This window comes from Nicotiana tomentosiformis, chromosome 8 (genome assembly GCF_000390325.3).
Source record: "Nicotiana tomentosiformis chromosome 8, ASM39032v3, whole genome shotgun sequence".
Classification (NCBI taxonomy): domain Eukaryota; kingdom Viridiplantae; phylum Streptophyta; class Magnoliopsida; order Solanales; family Solanaceae; genus Nicotiana; species Nicotiana tomentosiformis.
The window spans coordinates 43,713,087-43,739,780 of NC_090819.1; the positions used below are offsets into that span (position 1 = coordinate 43,713,087).

At 37.4% G+C, this 26,694-nt stretch overlaps 1 protein-coding gene and 1 long non-coding RNA gene across 4 annotated transcripts; both read left to right on the forward strand.

The window, feature by feature from the left end:
* The first annotated feature begins 32 nt into the window (after positions 1-32).
* On the forward strand, positions 33-25,952 carry LOC104107615 (protein VAC14 homolog). 2 transcript variants are annotated; one of them, XM_009616496.4, is made up of 20 exons: positions 34-468; positions 541-654; positions 753-818; positions 10,377-10,466; positions 10,548-10,667; positions 12,385-12,413; positions 12,525-12,667; positions 12,761-12,855; positions 13,461-13,547; positions 13,909-14,016; positions 14,159-14,250; positions 14,405-14,486; positions 15,329-15,394; positions 16,352-16,467; positions 16,581-16,701; positions 16,905-17,066; positions 17,170-17,298; positions 19,104-19,172; positions 24,950-25,237; positions 25,507-25,952. In XM_009616496.4, the coding sequence occupies exons 1-20, from the start codon at positions 373-375 to the stop codon at positions 25,603-25,605; spliced, it is 2,172 nt and encodes a 723-aa protein (XP_009614791.1). In that variant the 5' UTR covers positions 34-372; the 3' UTR covers positions 25,606-25,952. The 2 variants fall into 2 exon arrangements, with proteins under 2 accessions (XP_033515151.1, XP_009614791.1); XM_033659260.2 differs by lacking the exons at positions 19,104-19,172; positions 24,950-25,237; positions 25,507-25,952 and adding an exon at positions 17,521-17,574 and having other exon boundaries at positions 33-468.
* LOC138896854 (uncharacterized) lies at positions 825-7,852 on the forward strand. Of its 2 annotated transcripts, XR_011410297.1 has the most exons (3): positions 825-1,122; positions 5,622-7,118; positions 7,159-7,852. It is a non-coding gene; the product is annotated as an uncharacterized lncRNA (long non-coding RNA). The 2 variants fall into 2 exon arrangements; XR_011410296.1 differs by having other exon boundaries at positions 5,622-7,852.
* Positions 25,953-26,694: the final 742 nt, after the last annotated feature.

The following is a 26,694-nucleotide window of genomic DNA, read 5'->3' on the forward strand; positions in this document are numbered from 1 at the left end:
ACATTTTGTAAGTGTTCAAAATAGTAATGGGCAACACATTGCAGAGGCTTGGGGGCCGATACTATCCCAACCGTTAGAAGCAGCAAAGACTCCTCTCCCTCTCCCCTTTTTTACTGCACCTCTGAGCTGAACCCCCTAAACGAAACCAAAAACCCCAGAAGTAAAAAAAATCCTCAATTCAATGCTTCGAATTTTCTCTGATTTTGTTTCCTTTTTAGATCTATTTCTTCCGGCTTTTCCTTTGTAGACTTACTGCCCGTATATAGTAAATAAACTGCCTTTAGATGTTTGTGTTGGATAAAAAAGAATTGGGAAATTCCTGGTTTTATTATTCCTCTGAAGGATCTTTTTAGGGTTTTTGATTCATTTGATATGGCTACTATAGAAGCGTTATCTGTGATTCCTGCTTCTGTTTTGCGTAATCTCTCTGATAAGTTGTACGAGAAGCGCAAAAATGCCGCCCTTGAGGTACTTTGTGGTGTTATTTTCAGAGGGCTTTTGATTGGATCTTGAGTTTGAATTCCCCTTCTGTTTGTGCAGTTGGAAGGGATAGTGAAGCAATTGGCTGTGGCGGGTGATCACGACAAGGTCACTTCAGTCATCCATTTGTTGACTCAGGAGTATACATATTCCCCTCAAGCTAATCACCGCAAAGTGAGTTTTTCTTTTTTACATTTTAGGTCAAGAGTATAATTTGACTTTTTTTTTTTTTTAATAAAAAATTCCGTCTTTGGTGTGTAATACTGGTTTAGGGAGGGTTGATAGGATTGGCTGCTGTAACTGTTGGTTTGACTTCAGAAGCAGCGCAGCATCTCGAGGTAAGTGGCATGGCATGTTCAATTTTGAGTTTTGTGCTAATGTAAGGAAGCCTTTGAGCAGTTAGGTTTAGTAATAGGAAGTTGTGTTGTTAGTGGTTCCTTCATCTTCTTGAGATAACATTAGATAAGTGCGCTCTAAAATGAGAAACATCTTGATAGATTTTTAGAATCTCAACTTTGAGGAGTTAGATTAATATCGGTATTATTTTATATTTTATATTGGATGCTGAATTTTTTTTTTTTAAAACTATTTATGTAAATTGTACACTTCATTTTTAAAAAGTGTGTGCTGTACTTATCGCTTGTGAGAATGCACGGGAGAAAAATCTTATTAATTAATTAAAGTGTTGTACAAACTTATTTATATACAGTGATTACATAATAAAAGGTATCTATTTTCCGATGTGGGACACTATACATGACTAACTACTTAACACTCCCCTCAAGCCGGTTCATATAAATCATATGTACCGAGCTTGTTACAGATGTAACTAATACGAGAACCAGTAAGAGACTTAGTGAAAATATCTGCTAGCTGATCATTCGACTTTACAAACTTTGTAACAATATCTCCTGAGAGTATCTTTTCTCTGACAAAGTGACAGTCGATCTCAATGTGTTTAGTCCTCTCATGGAACACCGGATTTGACGTAATATGAAGAGCAGCTTGATTATCACTCACCAGTTCCATCTTGCTGATTTCTCCGAACTTCAACTCCTTGAGCAACTGTTTGACCCAAACTAGCTCACACGTTGCTATAGCCATGGCCCGATATTCGGCTTTGGCGCTAGATCGAGCAACTACATTCTATTTCTTGCTTTTCCAAGAAACCAAATTACCTCCTACTAGAACACAATATCCAGACGTAGAATGTCTATCAGAAGGTGATCCTGCCCAATCAACATCTGTGTACCCAACAATCTGCTCGTGGCCTCTATCCTCGAATAGTAACCCTTTTCCTGGAGCTGACTTTATATACCGAAGAATGGGAACAACTGCATCCCAGTGACTATCACAGGGAGAATCCATAAACTGACTTACAACACTCACCGGAAAAGAAATGTCAGGTCTAGTCACTGTGAGGTAATTCAATTTGCCAACCAACCTCCTATATCTCGTAGGGTCTCTAAGAGGCTCCCCCTGTCCAGGCAGAAGCTTAGCATTCGGATCTATAGGAGTGTCAACAGGTCTGCAGCCCATCATTCCAGTCTTCTCAAGAATGTCTAAGGCATACTTCCGCTGTGAAATAACAATACCTGAGCTAGACTGAGCGACCTCAATACCTAGAAAATACTTCAATCTGCCCAGATCCTTAGTCTGGAAGTGCTGAAATAGATGTTGCTTCAGATTAGTAATACCATCCTGATCATTGCCAGTAATAACAATATCATCAACATAAACTACCAGATAAATACACAGATTAGGAGCAGACTGCCGATAAAACACAGAGTGATCAGTTTCACTACGAGTCATGCCGAACTCCTGAATAACTGTGCTGAACTTACCAAACTAAGCTCGAGGGGACTGTTTCAAACCATATAGTGACCTGCGCAATCGGCATACAAGACTACTAGACTCCCCCTGAGCAACAAAATCAGGTGCTTGCTCCATATAAACTTCTTCCTCAAGATCATCGTGGAGAAAAGCATTCTTAATGTCTAACTGATAAAGAGGCCAATGGCGTACAACAGCCATGGACAAAAAGAGACGAACATATGCTACTTTAGCCACGGGAGAGAAAGTGTCATTATAATCAAGCCAAAAAATCTGAGTGTATCCTTTTGCAACAAGACGAGCCTTAAACCGATCAACCTGGCCATCCAGGCTGACTTTGACCGCATAAACCCAACGACAATCAACAATATACTTACCTGAAGGAAGAGGAACAAGCTCCCAAGTGCCACTCGCATGTAAAGCAGACATCTCCTCAATCATAGCCTGTCGCCATCCTGGATGAGATAGTGCCTCACCTGTAGACTTAGGGATAGAAACAATGGACAAAGATGATATGAAAGCATAATGAGGTGATGACAGACGATGATAACTTAAACCGACATAATGGGGATTAGGATTAAGTGTGGATCGTACACCTTTGCGGAGTGCAATTGGTTGACTAAGAGGAGACAAGTCCGCAGTAGGTGCAGAATCTGATGCAGGACGTGAATCACCTGGGCCTGATGCTGGACGTGGACGACGATGATAAGTCAAGAGTGGTGGAGCTGCAGAAGGTTGAACTGGACTAGGTGATGGAACTGGAGCTATAGGTGGTGGAACTGGAGCTATAGGTTGTGGAGTTGCAACTGGAGCTGTAGGTGGTGGAGCTGGAGTTGTAGAGGAAGATGAATGAGAGATAGTGACTGAATCTCCAAAAGATGAAACTGGTAGTACCTCAGAAATATCTAAGTGATTACCTGGACCTGTGAAGTATGATTGAGTTTCAAAGAAGGTAACATCAGCGGACATAAGGTACCGCTGGAGGTCAGGAGAATAGCATCGATACCCCTTTTGCGTTCTCGAGTAACCCAGAACTACGCACTTAAGAGCACGAGGAGCTAACTTATCTTTTCCTGGAGTAAGGTTATGAACAAAACACGTGCTTCCAAAGACACGGGGTGGAAGAGAGAACAAAGGTAAGTGGGGAAACAGGACAGAGAACGAAACTTGATTCTGGATAGCTGAAGATGGCATACGATTAATAAGATAGCAAGATGTAAGAATTGCATCCCACCAAAAACGCAACGGGGCATGAGATTGTATGAGTAGGGTACGAGCAGTTTCAATAAGATGTCTATTCTTTCTTTTAGCTACCCTATTTTGTTGAGATGTGTACGGACAAGATGTTTGATGAATAATCCCATGAGAGTTCATAAACTGCTGAAATGGGGAAGACAAATACTCTAGGGCATTATCACTACGAAATATGCGGATAGAAACCCCAAATTGATTTTGAATTTCAGCGTGGAAGGTCTGGAAAATAGAAAACAACTCAGATCGATTTTTCATCAAAAATATCCAAGTGCACCTGGAATAATCATCAATGAAACTGACAAAGTAGCGGAATCCCAAGGTAGAACTGACCCGACTAGGACCCCAAACATCTGAATGGACTAACGTAAAAGGTGACTCTGCTCGATTATCAAGATGCCGAGGGAAATGGGAGCGGGTATGCGTACCGAGCTGACATGACTCACACTCTAGATTGGACAGTGAGATAAACCAGGTACCATTTTCTGAAGTTTTGACAAACTGGGATGTCCCAACCGTTTATGTAATAAATCTGGTGAATCGGTAACAAGACAGGTTATTGAAGGAAGACAAGATGTGAGTCCATGTGATTTTGTAAGGATAAGGTAATAAAGTCCATCTAATTCACACCCGGTACCAATGATCCGCCCCGTACTGTGTTGTATAAAAATAAGGTCATCAAGAAATAGAACAACGCATTTTAGTGATTTGGCTAAGCGACTAACGGCTATGAGATTAAAAGGACTATTGAGAACATAAAGAACTGAATCTAAAGGTAAAGAAGGAAGTGGGTTTGCTTGACCTATTGCAGTTGCCATGGTTTGAGACCCATTGGCCATTGTAATTGTTGGAAGATATTGAGAATACGAAATACTAGTAAAAAGAGATTTGTTACCAGAAATATGATCAGATGCACCTGAATCAATGACCCAAGAATCGGAGGATGAAGATTGGGAGACACAAGTCACACTATTACACGTTTGAACAACGGAATCTGTCCCTGAAGATGTCTGCTTACATGCTTTGTATTGAAGGAACTCAATATAATCCGGTAGAGAAACCATCCAATCATTCATACTATTGGATCCCATTTCGCTACAATTTATTTCTCAAAATTTGACAATAGTGGGTTGCTCTAGTGGTGAGCACCCTCCACTTCCAACCAAGAGGTTGTGAGTTCGAGTCACCCCAAGAGCAAGGTGGGGAGTTCTTGGAGGGAGGGAGCTGAGGGTCTATCGGAAACAGCCTCTCTACCCCAGGGTAGGGGTAAGGTCTGCGTACACACTACCCTCCCCAGACCCCACTAGTGGGATTATACTGGGTTGTTGTTGTTGTTGTTGTTATTTCTCAAAATCTTGACTAAAAGTAGTAGGGTTAAATTGAAATAGTGGAAATCAGTAACTCCGGCGGGAAAACTGAAAAAATAGCTGGGAAAAACACTGTTCACAGCAGAAAAACAGGACACTATTTTACGCCGGAAACACTGTTCACGCCGGGAAACACTGTAGCTTGCCGGAAAAGTCCAAAGTTGTCGGGATTTGTCGGGGATAGCACTGGTTGACTCAGAATTGCTGTGCGAGTAAGCTTTCCTGAAGGAAGTTCGTCGGAATGGTTGTAAGGGGTCTCACGCGCCCGACCGTGCACAGATCTCGTCGGAAAATTTGGACTCTGCCCGGCGCGTGAGGGCGCGTGGCTATGAGTTTTCCGATGGGATTTTCTAGGGTTTGGTCGCGGGACTACGGCGAACCTTGTGGTGGTGTTGGTTTGTTCACAACACTGATAAATAGTGACTTTGACGCAAACAGTCACTTAGGTCACCGGAAAATTGCACGGTGACTGAGTTCTTTCTTCCCGGATGTCGCTGGAATGACGCACAACGATCTTTTCTTACCGAAGCTCTGATACCATGTGAGAATGCACGGGAGAAAAATCTTATTAATTAATTAAAGTGTTGTACAACCCTATTTATATACAGTGATTACATAATAATAGGTATCTACTTCCCGATGTGGGACACTATACATGACTAACTACTTAACATCGCATGTCACTTCAAGTGCCTTTTTTGTGTCTATTTATGCTTTTGAAAACACCGGCAAAGACAAAAGGAAGGAAATTACCTAATGTATTTTGCATCAGTTGGGATTTGAATCGTGGTCTCGTTGGTCCATCCGCTAGGCTGCATCTTTGGGTGCAAAAGAGCTTTTATTGTGTTTATTAGTGATTGCTATATTCATTGGATGTAAATACTATTTAGCTTCTTAATCAGTATGTAGAATTTGAATGTGGATTTGGCATTTATATGAATATGTATCTGCATTTTGAGACAACATAATCAAGATTATGTCGCCCCGACCAAGCATAATCAAAAATGAGTAAGAGGTCACATAAATGTTATAAGAAAAGGAGATGAGGAAAATTATGAAATCTTGACTATGACTTAAAAACATGATTGTTCAGTCTACCATTCAGCAGACTAAATCATAAAGGAAAAATGAAAAAGAAAACTTTCAGTTGTGATAAATGGACTTTGGGTCTAACTCAACCCCAAAAACTAGCTCAAGAGGTGAGGATTGCCCAAGTCCATATAAGGAAACCACCCATCCCCTTCATTGTCATTATGGGACTCAACACCCCCTCACGCCCAGTACTGGACATCTGGAGCGTGGACAATTATGGGGGCCCAGCATCGGAAAATCGGGATGGGTTCTGCTCTGATACCATGATAAATGGATCTTGGACCTAACTCAACCCCAAAAGCTAGCTCAAGAGGTGAGGATTGCCTAAGTCCATATAAGGGGACCACCCATCCTTTTCATTGTCGATGTGGGACTCAACAAGTTGGACTGCATGCGAGGTTGAAAGCTGACTATTAAAGATTATTTGCACGAGTTTGCTTTGATAAGAAGTTTGTTTAAGCTTTAGTGAGAAATATTGAGAAGGGCTCATTTTGGGGTCCCTATGCGGCTTTGCTAAAGCACAAGACAGATACTACTAGTGGTCAGCATTGTAGTTATGCTGCAGCTTCAACAGTTAACGCTGGAGGTCGAGGATTAGGGTAGTAGAGTAGGTAGTCTAGAGTGTTCATAACAGTAGTATTGGCACGCAATCTCGCTTTCTGTTGGTAGTAGGTTTTTATGTCTAACCGTTGTTTTCTTTCATTGTTGATCACCTTACTGTCTTGTTGTTTTTATTCTGCTTTTATATAACTTTTTGGTACTGTCCCTTCTTGTCTATATTTTCATTAATGTGGTGCTTATGCTTTCCTGAGCCGAGCCGAGGGTCTATTGGAAACAGCCTCTCTATCCTCACAAGGTAGGGGTAAGGTGTGCGTACATACTACCCTCCACAGACCCCACGGTGGGATAATACTGGGTATGTTGTTGTTGTTGTTCCTCTAAGTTGCTCGGACTTGGGTGCAGGTGTCCGACACGGGTGCAGATCTAGAGGTCGGATCCTTCATGATCTGAATTTTAAGATTCGAGGATACGAATCTAAGTGTGGATATGGGTATTGAGATTCGGCTAAAAATAATTCAAATATCTGAAAATAGAGTTATTAAACAACAACAATAACGACCCAGTAAAAATAGAGTTATTAAAATATGTCTAAATTATGAGAAATTATATGTGAAGAACTTACAAGGTATTCCGAGAAGGAGAAAATATTGATAAAGAGGAGAATCCGAGAAGGAAATAAAAGGAAAAGAACTGACATATAAATTTTTATATGCTAGGTATTCCATTTTCTCCAATTTCATCCTAGCTTTCATTTTTATTTCAGAAATGGTTATATCTGCCCCGAATTTCTCAGTCGGTTTTGGTCAAAGTACCAAAAATCGGTTGACCGGATCCGGTACGGATCCCACACCCCCACCCATGTCGTGTCGATACGGGTGCGGCACCAAAAGTGAAGAGTACGAGCAACTTAGCTTTTCCTGGATCCAGGTCCCTTGACTGTAAGTCATTGAAGGGGAACAAAGTAAGCATTTGGGGTAGTGATTAGAAGTGAAGTGGTGTGTGGTAACTATCTGTCTATTGGGACAGAGGAGCATATTCCATTATGATTTGCTTTGTTATTGATTTTTTTGAGAATGGTAACAAATTTTATTCATCATCACAAATATTATGCTGGCAACAGTATTTACAGGATAAGTGAACTTTACAAGGCTTCCAAAAATTATAGAATAGATTCTGCATCTCCTGCAGAAAACTCTTTACACCAAAAGTGAAAATTTAAAATACAATTCATTTTAACTACTTGTATGGAGCTACTCCTATCTTCAAAACATCTGTTATTTCCTTCCTTCCATATGGTCCACCAAATGCAAGTGGGATAATCCTCCACCATTTTTTCTGACGGACCATTTTACCAGCATAGTTCCAAGCTTTCAGTAGATCACACGTGTTTCCCAGCATTATCCATTTCAAATTTACCAGGGCCAAAAATAGATTCCATAGTTGGGAAGTGAAAGCACAATGGAGAAAGAGATGGCTATTGTTTTCAGATTCAGCTTTGCAGAGGAAGCATCTGGAGGTTAATGGCATACCCCTTCTCTGAAGAATATCCTGAGTTAGACAAGCCCTCCTTGCAACTAGCCATGTAAAGCAGTTAACCTTATAAGGTATCTTGATCTTCCAAATTTGCTTCCAAGGCCAGTTGATGTTCTGCTGTCCATTATTGGAGAAATAAGCATATGCATCTCTTACTGTGAATACCTTGCTGCCCATACCATTCCATACAATGGTATCCTCATTGTCATTGGGTCTTCTCAGTCCCTCCATAGTTAGATAGAATGCAGTCACTATCTCCATTTCCCAATCATTTAATGCTCTCCTGAAAGTGAGATTCCATCCATTTTGGCTCCATACTTCACTGATTGTTGACTTAGGCAGAAGTGCTAACCTAAATAAATTCAGGGAACCTATTTCTTAAAGGTTCATGCCCTATCCATTTATCAGACCAAAATGCTATTTTTCTGCCATTCCGATGGCAGAATTCAGTATTAGCTGAGAGGCTGATGGACTTCCAATTGCTCACCCCATAGGCTGTGTTGATAGGTTTGGTGCACCAATGACCTATTTTCCCATATTTTTGAGTTACCACCTCTTTCCACAAGTTATTTTCTTCCCTGCCATACCTCCATAGCCATTTACACATTAAGCTCTTGTTATGAATTTATAAGTTCCTTATTCCCATGCCACTTACTTGAGGGTACTGTTTTCCATCTCACCAAATTATACCCTTTCTTTCCTGTGTTTCCATGCCATAAGAAATTTCTCCTGATAACATCCAACCTCTTCTCCACCTTGGTAGGAAGTGGAAATAACGTCATAACATATGTAGGTAAGGCGTCCAACACATTATTTATCAAAGTGGTTATGCCACCAAGTGATAGATATTGTGTCTTCCATCTAGCCAATTTCTTATCACATTTGTCTAGTACATCATTCCATATCTCCAAAGAAATTTGCTCCTCAAAAAATTTTTGTAAAGATTTGGGCTTGCGGTACCTTTAGTGCTATGGTAGATTAGTGAGTTTTTAATCAAAATCATCCCTCTTGTTTCACCTCAACTCTTCTACATCCTTATAATAATTCACTTAATCAAAAACATCCTTTAAGTTTACCAAAGTTAACCAAAAACGTCCCTCCGTTAATATTTCCGTCTACATTCGACGGATCTTTCGTGGCCTCTCTATTTTTCCCCCTTTTCTCACAAAATCTTCCATCCTCTTCCTCCTTTGACAGAGCAAAAAATGACTTTTGGAAAGCTCGAAATGGGGTTTCTAATCGTTGAACTACCTCATCTTGGGTGAAAGTTTTACCTTTCACTGTAAATTTTAATATTGCTGTTGGATTGGTGATACACGTCTAATTCGCAGACCATTTTCTTCCCAATATAGAAAAAGGCATCAAAATCAATTTAAAAATTCATTTCCTGCAAAAAAAAAAATTAAAAGTTTTTACTTATTAGTAATAGGAAATCTTTTCCATCTCAAAAGGAAAAAAAATCTCCATCTCAAAAAGTAATAGGAAATCTGAAACGGTAAGAAGATAGAAAAATAGCGGATTATGAAAGAACATTTTACAATGGATTTCGTGAAACGGGAAAAAACCAAAGACGAAAAAAGATGTAACAAAGAAGAGCTTGCCGGAGGTGAAGGCTTTCCCTTCTCTGGAAAAGAAAAGGGCAAGGAAAGTGAACATAAGAATAAAGGACCCTTCAACTGTGGATGGAGATATTAACGGAGGGATGTTTTAGGTTAGTTGTGGTAAACTTAAAGGATGTTTTTTTGGTTAAGTAGAATATTATAAGGATGTAGTGGAAGTTGAGGTGAAACAAGAAGGATGATTTTGGTTAAAAACTCATAGATTAGTAGCGTATTTTCTTTTCATTTCATTTATTCCTGAGCTTTTAATCTATTTTAACTTCTATTATGTCCATTCTGTAATCAGAGAGCTGTGATTTTGTACATTCTATTGTATAGTAAGCAATTTTTCTGCCAAGAATGGGCAAAAACTCTGATTTTGGGCTTTCTTTGTTGGTAAACTACATGCATCATGAGAAAAAAGTGGATTGAAAAGATTCATATTGGTTATTCTCTTTGGGTGTTATAATTCAAAGTTACTTTTGTCTCTGAAGTTTATTCTTCGACATGATTATTAGATTTGTTGTTATGATTTGCTTGTTCTGGAGAGGTTGATAATTGTGCTTCCTTGGTGCTGTTAAACATTTTTGGATTATGCCTAGTATTCAACAGTTTGCTTCTCTATGTGCAATTTACACCTTGTCTGGATGTGATGTGCCAGCAAATTGTGCCACCAGTCTTAAATTCCTTCTCGGATCAAGATAGCAGAGTTCGTTATTACGCCTGTGAAGCTCTGTATAATATAGCAAAGGTGAGATAGATAATGGAAGTTGTACTTTGCAATTTTTTACTTTACTTTTTTTTTTTGACTTCAACTGTGCTACTTTTGCAGGTTGTAAGAGGAGATTTCATTGTGTTCTTCAACCAGATCTTTGATGCATTATGTAAGCTTTCAGCAGATTCAGATGCTAATGTGCAAAGTGCTGCTCATCTTTTGGATAGGCTTGTAAAGGTAAAATTAAAGATCTTTATGTCATTGGATGTTGTACTACTTGCTATTGCATTTCGACAGGACAAAGGATTAGGTGAAGGACAAGAAATAATATATGTATATACGTGTCTTAGGATACGCGCTTTGCGCATGTATCCCATCTCAATAACTATAATAGTTTAAAAATTTATATAAATATTATTAAACAATGTATATCTGACATGCAATTAATAGGTGTCACTTCAAAAGTATTTTTAGATTTTGATATTGAATTAAAGAGTATAATATTATGGATATTGGGATAATAGAGAAAACATTCTAGCCCAGATAAGTTCTCAGTGTCGTATTGCAATTTTTGAGTACTTATGCGAGAATGTCTTATGATAATTGTGGTTACTTTTACCAATTTAACTCTTACTACTACACTATAATCGATTTTACTTTATTTTTAGATTTTCTTTCATTGCCAATACTCTTATTATGAAAATAAATTCGTATACCCTAAGAGTTTAGTCAACTCGAAAGCTAATTTTTTTTATATGATGAATTTTAAAAGGAATCTAATTCCATTCTTTTGTTAATTTGTTAATTCAAAAACTTAATTTTTGTTCTCAACATTAAAAGAAAATAACATATCTTTTTGTTGATTCAAATTTTTAATAATAAAATTATTTTACTGTAATTATAATTTTATCTAATAAGAAATCTATTTTCAAATGATAAAAATGTCAATTTGACATTTAAATTTTTGATATTTTGTGTTTGTAGAATCATTTGTGCTTTTGATTATTGCGAATCATTTTGTATCTCTTATATTCTTAAATTATTTTACGGTTATTTGTTCTAATTATTGAGTATACTTTTGAAATATTATAGTATAATATATATATTCTTAAATTATTTTACGGTTATTTGTTCTAATTATTGAGTATACTTTTTAAATATTATAGTATAAGATAAAGTATACAAACTAATATTGATCATTAGTCACTTGAAATTTCTTTTTCATGTCTATGATTTCCATCATTTGACTTTGTTGCATTTGACTTAATATATTTGTTCATCCTTCCAAATGGCATAAGCAACTTTGGTTTGGTCTATATAAAGAACATAATAAAATCATTTAATTAAATTACTAGCATTAAATAATATTTTTAAAAACATACGTAATGTACCACTAATCCTTTTTTATAGTTATTGAGTCGTCATAATGTACTACTCTTTCCCGATGGTTTATGATTTAGTTTGCTGATTTTTGGTTATTGGTAGTTTTTTTAACGATTCATATAAGGTAAAACTTTAATTGCTTTTAAAGTCTTAATTATTAGGTCTTTTTACCTAGTTCAAATAAGGAATGATTTAGTAAGGATTTTTAAAAATTATTTTTATATTCCTAAATATTAGGAAAATAACATAAATTACAACTTTATGGAATTGAGGGTCTTTGTGGATCAAAGATGAGGCCTGCATGTTTTTGGTTCTTGAGAATAGTTAAGAGAATATAGTTCTATTTGTTACGGGTAGATAAGCTTGGGTTCCTTCTTTTCTCTCTTTTTACTTATTCTTAGTTATTTCTCATTCCCATGCATTATTTGACGGACTGGACACTTGGTGACATGGGAGTGCCAGTATTTTCTCTCTGAACTGATCAGTTATTTTTATCAAAAGATGTTCACAAGTTTGATATTTTGACTGATCGTGTATTATTACATTGTTCTGCAACTTTTGTGGGATGCAGGACATTGTCACAGAGAGTGATCAATTCAGGTGAGCTGTTAATACTACCAATATCTTCAAACTGGAATGAATTTACTATTGTCTGGTTGATGCGTCTTGTATGGAAATAGCATTGAATTGATTATTTAATTTCTTATGCAGCATTGAAGAATTTATTCCATTGTTGAGAGAACGGATGAATGTCCTCAATCCTTATGTTCGCCAGTTTCTTGTTGGATGGATCACAGTTTTAGACAGTGTTCCAGATATAGATATGCTCGGTTTTCTTCCTGATTTTCTTGATGGTTAGTGCTTGTATATCAAGTTTAGAGTCCTGTGCGATTTAATGCTCTGTTTCCTCACATCAATGTGATCTTACTTGAGTTGATCTACTGCAGGATTATTTAATATGCTGAGTGATAATAGCCATGAAATAAGACAACAGGCTGATTCTGCGCTCTCAGAGTTTTTGCAAGAGATCAAGAATTCTCCAGTAAGATTACTGCCACATGTAGATTGTTAAACTGTTAAATGATATATAATGGTTAGATGGCCAAAAAAAAGGAATAATACAACTTGCAGTTCTTTATTACCCCCTCTGTTCAATTTATGTGTTTTACTCTCCTTTTTAGTATGTTTTTAAAAGAATGCCTCTTTCTATATTTAGTAACTCTTTAACTTTAACTTTCTACATGGCATATTTAAGACCATAAGATTCAAGGGCATTTTGGTACATTATACATATCTTTAGTTTAAGACACAAGATTTACAAGTCTTCCGCACTTTCTTAAACTGCGTGCCCAGTTAAACTAACACACATAAGTTGAAACAGAGGGAGTATTATTATAGTGGCTCAGTAATTTAGGGTGATGCAAAAAATGGCTACTCTCAAGTGTAGCTTGTGTTTATCAGTATTGTTTTAGTAGTTGTTTTGCTTTTGATTTATACATGGCAGATGTATCTTTTCTATGTCTCCAACCTCTACAAGTAAGAAAAATATCTTTTTTGGGTAAATCATAGATATTTTGTTAAAAAGCAAATCTTAGTATGTCTTTTTCTTGGATTACTTTTTAACTTGAAATAGAGCTTCTTTTCAAGTCTGTAGATTATGGTCGCATGGCAGAGATACTGGTACAGAGGGCGGGCTCGCAGGATGAATTTACTCGGTTGACTGCTGTAACTTGGGTAAGGACCTTGACATGTATGATTCATCAAACATCATGTTATGGTTAGCTTCATTTTATATTTTATTCCCCTTACTTGGGTTTCGTTGGTATAAAAATAGTTAATAGTTCACTACTTAGCTTCGAAGGGGAGCCTTGGAGCAACGGTAAAGTTGTTTCCGTGTGACCTATAGATCACGGGTTCGAGCCGTGGAAGCAATGCTTGCATTAGGATAGGCTATCTACATCACACCCCTTGGAGTGCAGTCCTTCCCCGGATCCTACGAGAATGCGGGATGCCTTGTGCACTGGGATGCTCTTTTTTAGTTCACTACTTGCTTCGATCTGTTATATCAATTTCAATAGACTGCTTTGCTCTACAGATAAATGAGTTTGTGAAACTTGGTGGAGAGCAGCTTGTGCCTTATTACGCTGACATTCTGGGAGCAATTTTGCCCTGTATATCTGATAAAGAAGAGAAAATAAGAGTTGTAAGCACACTGTCTTATGGTTGTAGTACTTTACATTTTTTCCTTCTCATGCCACCTTTTCTTTTTTGATGTTTGTGCTTCTTGTTATTCCTTTTGTGTCTTCCTTTTCACTTTTATCCTATTCTCTGCTTGTTCCAATCAGGTTGCTCGCGAAACGAATGAAGAACTTCGAGGTATCGAGGCTGATCCAGCCGAGGGATTTGATGTAGGAGCAATCCTCTCCATTGCTCAGAGGTATGACATTAAATAGGAAAATATAGTGTTTGATATTTTGAAATAGTTTTCTCTTGATGTTGCATTCACTGTCAGCAGTCAAAGTAGTTGTATGACAGTGGCTTTTGTAATATTATTTAGGTTTCTTATAAACTTTGTCTTATCTGCTTATCAGGCAGTTGTCCAGTGAATGGGAGGCAACACGTATTGAAGCATTGTACTGGATGTCAACCCTGTTAAATAGACATCGCTCAGAGGTAACTGAAAACTTAACATCATGTGAACCATTCTTTTTTGTTATTGCATGATGAGTATGCTTTGTCATGGTCATGAAGATGGTTATTTAAGTTGAAACATGGCTCAATATCTTTAATTTACACTGCATTATCAGCGTGGATGGAGTAATGGGTTTCCTTAGAAGCTGGGTAATGGAGCCTGGAATTGTATAAGCACTACTAGTTCATTGTTAGGTGGGAGTGGAGTAGTCATAGGAATTATCAAGGACTTCCTACTAGAAAGAGCTGCATTATTGATTCTTGGAACTTACATTTCTTTTTTTCTTCTTCATAACTTTAACTTAAATTACAGAACAAATTCAATTTGTTTAGCATAGGCCATTCTTTTACATCCAGTGGAAGAAAGGTTCCGCATTTTGCCCGTGCTTGTTCTCTCTTCTCTCTCTTCTAGGAGGATAAGAGTGCAGGAGAGTGGAACACTAGATCCTGCATTGCTGTACGGTTCAGGTGTATTAAAGTTGCATATGGTAGTCTCATTCAAATAATGCTCCTCATCGATAACTAAGAATTATTTAGATTTTTAAAGGTAAGATTATGTATTTGTCATTTATAATTTAATTGTTAGAAAAATTATTGCTTCTCTAATCATATTTTTGCCTTACAAGTTAAAAATATTTTTCATGTTTGTTTCAACTTTCAGAAGTAATATGATGTATATTGTGTGTGAACGCTTTGATAATAACCTTATTTTACAAAGATTTCTTTGTCGGTCGATCAATAATTGCTTCTTTTTGCTTACATTTCTATGGTTCCTGAATTTTTATCAGCATATGTGTTCATTTTTCTTCTTATTTTTGAAACAGGTCTTAGTTTTTCTTAATGACATCCTTGATTCTCTTCTAAAGGCGCTATCAGATCCCTCTGATGAGGTACTTCATCCTGCTTTACTCTGCTTAAGATTAGTTTGCCTGGATGATGTCATTTTGCTAGGTTCACAGTTATGATCAACGCAAGTTATATTTCACATTACCTTTCTGCTGGACCTGGCCATGGCAACCTTGTTTTTCTTTGCTGATGTTCTTGTCCCGTTGTTGGCTTTTCAAACTTGAATTTTATTCGTATCTTTGGGCTTGCCCTTGGTTTGCTGCTCTGATATAGTTTATTGTCAAAATTTGGTATTATAAGTAGTTCCTGTCCTTCTCTCTTTTGATATTTATTCTTGACCCTTCTTGATATTATTAGTGTTTATGCATGACAGCTAATTAGTGTTTCTAGATTGTCCCCGACCCCATGTTTTATGAAATTTACACCAGCATCATTTGGTATTGGTACAAAAGCTTGTAAATACTTGCTGTTTTGCACAATAACCAAAAAGCCTCTTGATTGTCTTCCTACACTTTGGCTTTGCTACTATGTAAAGTTTGGCTGTTATTTTCTAGTTTATTGCCATGAATATCTTCTATCTGAACAAGTTGAATTCATTCTTGAGCTGGTTAATCTTCATAGTTAAGCTTAGTGAACTGCATATTTCCATAAATGCCTGTCTCTCATATTTCGTCTTGACCCAGATTAACCCTAACTTGTAAAGAAAATAAAAGGTAAAAGACAATTGTATTGTAGCTGCTAGTTCTAATCTATGGTCAACCTCCTTTGGTTGGAAGGGTTTTTATTTGAAAGGGGGTGGGGAGGTCAGGGTTGGGCAGATGTTTTTGTTTTGTTTTTCGGTTTAGATTGATATTACTGATTTTTTTTTTCAGTTATCCGAAAGAAAAGTCCTTAATTATAATAATAATATGCTCAACTGATTCTTCACATCCACTAATTTGAGGTTGCGATTGTATAGGGAGTTTCCTGCTATTGTGCTGAGAGTGTTAATTCTCTTTCAGGTAGTGCTTTTGGTGCTCGAGGTGCATGCATGTATAGCTGAAGATCCTCAACACTTCCGCCAGCTTGTTGTGTTCCTGATTCACAACTTTCAGCTTGATCACTCACTTCTAGAAAAGTAATTGTTTTTTTCTGTTCGTTTTTGGGGTGCGATGTTGGTGTCTTTTCATTGTTTCTTAACTGTTTTGAGATCCTTTTCTGGTAGCTTCACACCTTCTAATTTCCTCTCAGGCGTGGAGCTTTGATAATTCGTCAACTGTGTTTCCTTCTAGATGCTGAAAGAGTTTACCGTGAACTGTCTACCATACTTGAAGGGGAATCAGATTTTGATTTTGCATCTATCATGGTTCAGGTTTTACTTCTGACAGATGTTTATCAGGAGACTATCTTGATTCTAACAAATGGCACGAAATAATTAGTTACAGTCATTATACTTAAGTATCACTGTTTGGAGAAACTTATCAAAGAACATATTAGAGAAACTTAGAATTATGCAGCTCTCTTCGGGTCTGTAATGTTTGAAAAAAAGGCTGAGTATGCTGATTCCTATTTCAGGCCTTAAACTTGATTTTGCTTACTTCGTCGGAGTTGTCCGACCTTCGAGATCTTCTTAAACAATCGCTGGTCAATGCTGATGGGAAGAACTTATTTCTTTCCTTGTATGCATCATGGTGCCATTCGCCAATGGCGATAATTAGCCTCTGCCTATTAGCTCAGGTAGGACAGGACTTTCACTTGTGTCTCTCCAAGTCTTTACCCCTTTTCCTATTTCTGAACAGAATAGACCTTGGTCTTCTATCTGTTTGGGATTACATTACAGGCATATCAACATGCAAGTTCTGTTATTCATTCGTTGGTTGAGGAAGACATCAATGTTAAGTTCTTAGTCCAACTGGACAAGTTGATCCACCTTCTGGAGACTCCAACCTTTGCTTACCTTAGGCTGCAGGTATTTTCAGTTTGTCCTTTTATCAAGTTGTTAATACTTGAAATTTTGTTTCCTTATGTTTGTTTATGATTTTGGCAGAAGCAAGCGCGTCTTTTTTTTTTTTGGGATCTTGTAAATAACTTTTCACTTTGAGGGTTATTGTTGAAGAGGTAGTCCAAAATCAAAAGCAACTGAGTGTTTTCATCTCTCTTAGTGATATGTGCTTCTTTTATCCCAATTTAGGATGTAGAGACCAACTATTTCAGCCGGAAAAAATAGAGATGCCAATGACGAAAACTGCTTAATGAAGCAAAAACGTAACATTTCTTTCCTTTGCCTTTTAGAATTAAGTTGCATTCTGTTATTTTTCACTCCTAGATGCTTCTGGATGCTTAGTATTATTACATCAAGAATGCTTTCTTCGCTCCTACAAGCACATGGTTCTACTTTCTAGTATGTTCGGTGGAGCATGCCAAAGGACCAAGATGCTTCTGTAGTCTATATTTCAGATGCATCGCAAGTAAATGGGCAGCGGAAAACAACTTGGAGTAAAGCAGATTAAGAGTCCGTTTGGATTGACTTAAAAAAAGTGGCTTTTAAGCACTGTGCTTAAAAGCACTTTTAAGTGCTGGAGCTTGTTTTATAAATAAGTAGTTGCGTGTTTGGATAAAAGTGCTTAAGCTGAAAAAAAGTTGTTGAAGTGTTTGGTAAATAAGTGTTGGTAAGCACTTTTTCTGTTAAAATGACTGAAATATCCTTACAGCTGTTAACACTAAAGTCTGCTATTTTTGGGGAATTGCCTTTAAAAAAAATTAGAAAAAATTATTTATGTTTAGATAAATTTTCATTTGAAGTTACTATATTAGTGCTATATATTTGTTTTAACTTTTTCGAATATTTTTGTATTTTAGTTTTTGTACTAGACAAACAATTATGACATTGTTTGTTTGACAATATAAAAGAAACGCAACCATTCAAAACACAAAGAATTCAAGAAAATAATTATTAGTAAATATACTATCAAACAAGGAGGAGTAAAATAAAAATGTGGTTATGATTAGAAGGAATCATGAAAATAAAATCAGGGCACAAATTTTTTTATTTTATTTTTTAAGTAGAAGGGCACAAAATTTTAAAAAATAGGGAAAAGCAATAGATATAAAATGGGATATGCCATGAAAATGGCATTAGAAATGGTTGACAAAAATGGGAACAGTGGAGGGAGAAGAAGGAAAAGAACGTTGGGCTTTTGGCTTTGAAGGGATATTTGGGAAAATAAAAGATTATTAGGGATAAAAGAGTAAATTATATGGTCAAACTCAATCAGCTTTTAAGCTATAAAAAATAAGTTAGGATTCCTAACTAGTTGCTTTTAGCTTGTTTGGGCTTAAAAGCACTTGGCTTAAACGTTGTTTTTAAAGTTACCAAACACTCCAACCAGCTAAAAAGTGCTTTTAAGCTGGTTTGACCAGCTTTTAAGCCAATCCAAACACCCTCTAAATTACTATCGACATATCTACTTCACTGAACAATCTTATACCAACATATCATACAGCAAAAAGGCTGATAGATTACCAAAAAAATTCCCAATGTTTCACCAATAACACATCTTCTGCAGGCTTTAATTTTTGCTCCAGATTCCAGATTGATCGTTCTGTGTGTGCAGATGAAGTGGTTGTGGACCTAATTTGAGCGATGCCTTTCTTTTCCATGGTGTCAGTTGAATTAACTCATAGTTTTTGTGTGGTTGGATGTACTGATTGTGCTCAACTTAATGATTGCATTACAACATTTTGGGGAGTTACTTATTGACTGTTTCCTTGCAGCTTCTTGAACCTGGAAGATACATATGGTTGTTAAAAGCCTTATATGGTCTGCTGATGCTGCTACCCCAGGTGTGTTCTGAATTAGTTCTCTAGTGACTGCTTGAGTTGAAGATCTTTGCACCAAATATATTCTCGTTTGTTCGTTTAGTAGATCTTACTTCTTTAAAAGAGTTATACAAGAGGTAGAGAACCTCGAGCAAAAAAATGGTTCTTGACAAAGAGATACAAATCATCTCTGCTAATATCTCATAGGTGCTCCTAAAACGTACAAGAACATTAAAGTTTCTTTAATCTGTAACAAGGTATTTTCTACCTTTCGGTAGCTCTTCGGTTTTTTTTTCTACAGATGGGTCAAAAAGTTCTACTGTTCTTGTGCCGAAGGTCTATCGGAAACAACCTCTCTATCTTCTTAAGGTAGGGGTAAGGTCTGCGTACACACTACCCTCCCCAGACCCCACTTGTGGGATTACACTGGGTTTTTTGTTGTTGTTGTTGTAGATGGGTCAAAAAGTGTGAGGGTCACTTCCCTTCTTTACTCTTTTTCCTCCTAAATGGCCAACTTTGCAGCATCCTTTTGAAGGTGTCTGAAGTCGTCACTCAATCAAGCTCCTAAAAGTTCCAGGCTGTCTGCATAGCCTATGTGCCACTTGAAAAATAAAGTAATAAGTGGTTCACATCATGCCCTGCCTTTTTATAAATGAAGCATGAGCTGACAAGCTTTTCCTTAGTTTCATCAATGTAAGTGTGGCTTCCCCACTAAGCTAAATCACATTAAAAAGTATACCTTTCTTGGGCTTTGGGAACCCAATCTGAGCGAGAAAAATCATGTCCTCTGAAATCTATGATAGAATGACTACTGTGTAGTCGTCGTTACATATGTGTCTCCCATCTCGATTGTCTTCAAACATGATTGAGAAAGATTGAGATTTTCTCCTTATACAAACAGCTCAAGGAGGTTCTGGACCTCTTCGACTTCTCAGTCATGCAGATTCATCTAAACCTATATACTATGCTAATTTGTTGTATGCTGACAAGAAATCTTGTGAATTGCAGGGAAGTGATTTTCTCCTTAGTGCTGCTTTGTGATACAGTTATTTCTCTGAGAAAAAAAAATTTGTCTCCATAAATCAACCTGGGCTCCATTCTCCATCTTGAAGTTAATATTTTTGAAGAACTCCTATAATTTCAATATTTTCTTCCACAGGCTTCCACCACATGGCATGGTGGTCTAAGTAGTCCTATAACCCACTTCCTGAGTCCCATAGTTGTCTGCTATGATACACACCTCCCATAATTTTTGAGATGGTTTTTAATATATTTTTTTCAGGTAGATGACACCTCCCATAATACCTGATACTTTGTGTCAAGCCTCCAAATTCACTTTCTATGGCATCGCTAAAATCCTCATACCACTCACTCTTTGAACCCAGCTCTATTTGCTATTCATAACAATTCGCCGCCTCCACTTTAAACTTCTGACTACAATTGCAATGTTCTCCATTTCAACCTGAAAAGACAACCTAAAAGTTTTTCCAAATCCTAGTAACTTTTTGCCCACCCTTTGGAAACCTGAACTTTGCCCATTCCCATCTCGTTCTCGTCCCCATCATCTGTTTCCAACCCCTCAAAGTTGCCCCTGCTCCCTCTACCTTTTCGAACCACTTGCTCCTCTTATTACTGTCTTCTGCTGGAATTTCATCCCAGAGGTGTGACTTTCTTGCCACGTGGTAGCCCGCTACCTGATTGTTGCTTTTTCGCTGCCAATGCACCGACTCTCGCCATTAGGGTTCTTCAGTATTTGGCCTGCTTCTTCCAACTTTTTCTCAATTTCCCGTCATTTCGTGCCTAACCTTCTTTCTTTTGCAGTAAATAGGGTTTTCCAACCTGCTTATGGTGCTGAACTTGGATTTTGGATCTATGGCGCCTGGCCTATTTTGTCCTATTGCTTCGCCGCCCTCAAATAAGATTCGTGGTCTTCATTTGTTTCTTTGTCTACTCTGCTGGACTCTTTGACCTTGAAAATCAGTGGCAAGATGTAGTTTGTCGACCTGTCTCTAGCCACCTCCTGCTGCTTTGTTTGCTCCGTTTTCTATGGCCGCTTTCCCATTAACTTGATTTGGAAGCTAGAAGGCACCACAATATCGGTGGACATTGTTGTTGGTTTTTCGATTAAATTCTGCTGTGGGCTCTTTTAATTAGGATTTATGGGCCAGGCCAGATGTAAGTCCTTCACAACCTGAGTTGCTTTTCTGGGCATTGTGGAGCATGGTCAAGCATTGGGCCATTCTTTCTTTGGCTCCATCTTTGTCTGATCTTTCCACGACAGTCTTAAATATGAACCCTCCTTAGTTTTTCATCGTGACCTAACTGTAGAACCCAGACATGGCCCAACGACTTTGGGCTCTTTTTCTATCTTTTCAGTGCTATTAGGTGTTGTTGCCTCTTACGTACACTCTTTCAATATATAGCATCAGGTGTCTATCTGACAGTTGGGTTGGATATTGTCTTTCTCGGACTTCTGCTGAGTAACAGATTCAATTTAGTCTCTCGACTCCATTTGAAGCCTTCATCATTCCATTTGTGACCAATTTTTCCATGTGGAGCAGGGCGTATCTTTTGTCATTCAGCTATGTTCCTGCATTACAGGCTCCTATAACCGGCTTACTACCATTTATTGAGAGTTCTGATCGAATCTCCCAAGTAGGCAAGTTTTAGGCATTTTTTCAGGTTCTTTGTTTCACAAGTAGAAACAGAGAACATTAACTACGGTCTAATTCGTTTCACATGACAGTCATCGTTGAATAACATTACTGTCCAGGCAGTCACCTTTTTATTCAAAACGGAGCTCTTAGAATTTCTTAAGGTCTTTGGTTGATTCACAGAAATGAACAAGTCGATACCTTGATTATTGTTTGAGGTTCTAGAGAGAAGCAAGAACTTTCGTTCCAGAAGTTCCTGCTGCTTCCATAATTCTTGAGAGACATTTATAAAGATTGCATAAAAAATAGTCTCATCTGGCTTTCTCAAAAACGAAAAAAGAAAATTCTCATCTGGTATGTGTCTTAAGAGTTTCCTTGTATCAACTTTTGTTTCCAAGTTTAGTTTCTTGAGTCTAATTTAATACAGTGCCAAAAGTTGAGCATATGGTCGCATGAGTAATTCAGTGAGCTGTTGTTTATATCGTTAGAATTGGTGTGACAGGGCTTTGATTTTATGCTTAAAGTGATCATAACTGCTTAATTTTTCATGTATAGTCATACTGACAACTCTAACAAAGAGTTAATCTGAATATTCATTTTCCTTTAAAGTGAATATTTGCTTATTGTCACTCTCTTGCTGCTTCTGTATTATCTGCGATGAGAAATTTTACAATTAGTGAGACACATGTATAGTTGTGTGAGATTTAAGGTACATGATAAGTGTATGATGCGGGCCCAGTATCTCCCTCACCCAGCTCTTCAGCCATAGATTTCTCCTTATTTCCTTCACTCTGCTTCCTCCTTCGGCCGGTCTCTTCAATCCCCTGTTGGTTGAATTGGCTCCAAGGAAACCAAATCTCCTTCAAAAGCTATCAGATCTCTTAAGAAGCCAATGGCTACTTGGTGATGTTGGTAGTAAAGCAAGGGAAAAGGGTTAAAATATCCCTCTACTATTTTTTGTTGTTTAGATATACCCTCCGTTATATTATCGGATTGAATATACCCTTACCGTTAAGCAAAGTTTCAAATTTGCCCTCACTTTAACGGACTGGACACGCGGAAGCTATTAAACTGAAGATCCAACCCTTGAATAAAAAGACCCAGCCCCATATTCTAATCCATAGCCCATTCGGACCTCTCCCCCTCCCATTAAAACCAGTAAACCCATAATCCTCGATCATTTATTCTCTTTCTCAGTAAATGCACAGACATCCGACTGTTATGGTATGAAGTAAAAAACAAAATTAGATTTCATAACTGATATACCAAACTGATCATGACACAGAAAATTTAAAAGGTTTCCACTATGGCAATACAACATGATAACAGGATCTTTAATTCCTCTTAAAGCCTGCTACTGACGGAGTTTGCTTAAAAAATTTGAAGAAGAGTTTTTTATACAACAACAACATACCCAGTCTTATCCCACACCGTGGGGTCTGGGGAGGGTAGTGTGTATGCAGACCTTACCCCTACTTTGTGAGGTAATGTTTTTTTATAATTATTTTCAAATTCTTTTAAAGACTTTAAACAAAAAAAGATTTTAAGATAGTTTGTCGACTTATGCAAAGAGGAAAGAACTTTTCTTTCTTGGTAGTAGGCTCAAAACAATTTTGCAAAAAATTTAAATATTAAAAAATCTAAATTTTGTACTCCCTCCGTTCCAATTTATGTGAACCTGTTTGACTGGGCACGGAGTTTAAGAAAAAATGAAGACTTTTGGAATTTGTGGTCCTAAACAATTCAAAAAGGGGCCCAGAGTATTTATGTGGTTATAAAAGTTTCTCATCAAGAGTAGAATTGTAAGTTTTAACAAAATTATTTCCAAATTTAGAAAGGGGTCATTCTTTTTGGAACGGACCAAAAAGGAAATAGGTTCACATAAACTGGTTGTAAAAACAATAATTAGTAAAAGTAGAAATGAAAAAAAATAATATTCAGATCCAGAAATACACAACAGAAGGAAATGAAAAAGATCAGCAGGCCTAGGACCCAAACCGAGAAAAACATTTTCACTATCATTTTTCTATATATTTTCTATGGATACACAAAACAGGAACCAAACCCATTTCAAGAAACATTGTTAAATTCAAAATTCTTCAAGCACAAGCACATGGATCATCAACCACAACAACATCCTCTTCGCCGGTCCTTAGCAAATACCCAATTACTGCCCGTTGGATTAAATGATTTTAATGGGAGAGGGGAGGTTTGAATGGGCTATGGCTTAGGGTATGGGGCTGGGTCTTTTTATTCAAGTGGTGGATCTTCTGTTTAATAGTTTCCACGTGTTCAGTCCGTTAAAATGAGGGCAAATTTGAAAGTTCGCCTAACGTTATAAGGGTATATTCAGTCCGATAGTATAACGGAGGGTATATCTAAACAATAAATAATAGTAGAGGGGTATTTTTGGCCTTTTTCCCTGAAAGCAGTATAGTTTGCCAAATCAATGAAGCCTGTTTTTTCAACTTAAACGTCCAAAAAAGAAAAATTCCTACTTCCTTTTTTCCACCAAACTAGAACCAAACTCTTCAAGGTCTCCTATTGGCAACCCATCTTTTCAGTTTCTCCACAACCCCATTTGCAGCTGAGAGTTCTTAACAGCACCACCCTTTTACTCTTTATTCTATACACACTATCCATATTTCAATTCCTTCCAAACCTCACATGATTTTTTTTGATTTCTCAAACTTCATTACCCAAATCAAAATAGAGATGAGGTTGTGGGTTAGTAGCGCTCCCATTTCGGACTTTAAACTGGAGGATATGGGAATTGGATGAGATTGAAGAGAGAGAGAACATGGTGGAGAGGGTATGTGATGTGTCAACGAGTAAGAAAATTAGACGAGTAATGAATTCATCTCTAGTTACAGTGCATGGTGGGTGGAGAAGGTAGGACATGAGAATGAAGATTGTGGGACCCACAATGTACACTTGTCAACTTATAAGAACGCTCACACATGACACAACTAATGTCAGTTGTGTGAGGTTTAATGTAAAATTTCTCATCATTGATGCTTACCTATCTGACATGTGATACTGAGTCAAAAAAGAAATATTGCATGCCAAATTTCCATATCCTCATCACTATAATTCAATTATATGTGCTCTTGCTAATCTAAAACATCTTTTAATCAATTGATGCAGCAAAGTGCAGCCTTTAAGGTTCTTCGCACTCGTTTGAAAACTGTGCCTTCATACTCCTTCAAGGAAGAGAGATTTAGGAGAACATCTGGGATTCCTTATTCTCAATTTAATTATGGAGGAGGCTCACAAATCTCTGAGGATGGGGGCCTCAATGAAAATTTGCATGACATGCATAATGGTATAAACTTTGCTTTGAAGCTGCAGCAGTTTCAGCAAATTCAGAAGCAACATCATTTGCATTCAAAGTCACAGACTCAATCACGTTTTGTTTCTACTTCGTGGACGAAGGTTTTTCTCTGCTTCCTTTGTCCACTTCTTCGCTGATGCTTTTGTCTACTGATTTTACGGATAATACTTAACTTGCATATTAAGCTTTACGCGTCCTTGTTCAAGGGGGAACTAAATTTTCTGACATGACTAATTTTGCTCAAGCTGTCAGAAGGATAGATGACTGACAGATTTTGTATGGGTCAGGGAAGGGGCACAAAACAAGATATATAATTATGTGCTCGGACTGCTGCTATTCTGTTTTTCATTCTCTCCTCTTCCCTATTCAGGAGGTACAAATAGCAGAAGAATCAAAGCGAGCTGCTTCAGACTTGAATAGGCCCCCTTCAAGATCATCTGGTAGAGGTTTGGGACAGTTGCAACTCTGACTGTTTTCTTCTGCCTCCTAATTGAGTTGATTATATGGTGATCACAGTACCTCATAAGTTGTAAATTATCCTAGTAGTTGTTTTCTCAAAAAATATGAGGGTTGAGATGGAAGAGGAGAGAAATGGGTATTAATTTTTTGGCTTGGATGTTCCCTAGCACTTCTTTTTTCCTTTTGAAAGAATATTTAAGGGATGGATTTTGTCCATGTGGTTCTATTATTTTTGTTGAATACCATATGGGCAAAGCATGTAGGTTCGTAGGATATATGAACAGTTAGTTCGTTTTATTCATAATTTTCTTCTGTTATAACATACAATGGTTTAAAAATAAATGTTCAATTTATTCAGCATGCTCCTACCGAATGATGTATGCTTAAATTCCTTTCTTGGGATTGGCTTGCGTATTTGGACGTGAAAGAATTTTGAAGCTCTCAGAGTTTCAGAACGCAATTCTTGTTAGTTTGGTTCTGTGAGACATCTCATTCCCTCGGCATGTGCCAGCCTTTGGGTCTGCACAGTACCCGCTTCTACAACGAAAATCAAAGCTGCCTTCATTTTCTTCTTGTTCTTCCAAGTCCTCCCCTATCGCTTACTGCTTTTTCCCCTTCGTCTAAAACTTCTCTCCCCATGAGCAAGAAATGGTATCCTAGATATCTGCTTTGCTAAATGGTATCCTGATATAACTTTATAATTTCTAGAATTTGCTTTGTCCATATTAACCTATCTATTGCTCCTGTAGTGGAAATATGAATAGATAATATAATATATACATTATAGATTTTGGGATAAATTCATTATTATTCGGAATCCACGGGTCATTTCATATACTTAAATTCCCCCCTTATGAAATTCTCCACCTCAACCCCTTGATTAGTAAATTACGACTCCACAAAGTACTCTGCCATATCCAAGATTCAGAAGAGGATGATGACACATTAAGAAAGGTGATATCTGAAAAATATTTACTTTTAAGCATCTCGAAGGTAGAGAATCAGGATGCATTAAAATTCTCCAGACTTGTTTAATTAATAAAGCCATATTTAAACTTTTGTATCCCTAAAGCCTAATCCTCCTCTAGATTTAACATCA

What these genes read in the sequence shown, in the direction of transcription:
- LOC104107615 (XM_009616496.4), top strand. Translation starts at nt 373, where the DNA reads ATGGCTACTATAGAAGCGTTATCTGTGATTCCTGCTTCTGTTTTGCGT. An exon ending in ACAGAGAGTGATCAATTCAG is followed by an intron (nt 12,414 to 12,524) that starts GTGAGCTGTTAA and finishes TTTCTTATGCAG; the next exon opens with CATTGAAGAATTTATTCCAT. An exon ending in TAAATAGACATCGCTCAGAG is followed by an intron (nt 14,487 to 15,328) that starts GTAACTGAAAAC and finishes TTTTTGAAACAG; the next exon opens with GTCTTAGTTTTTCTTAATGA.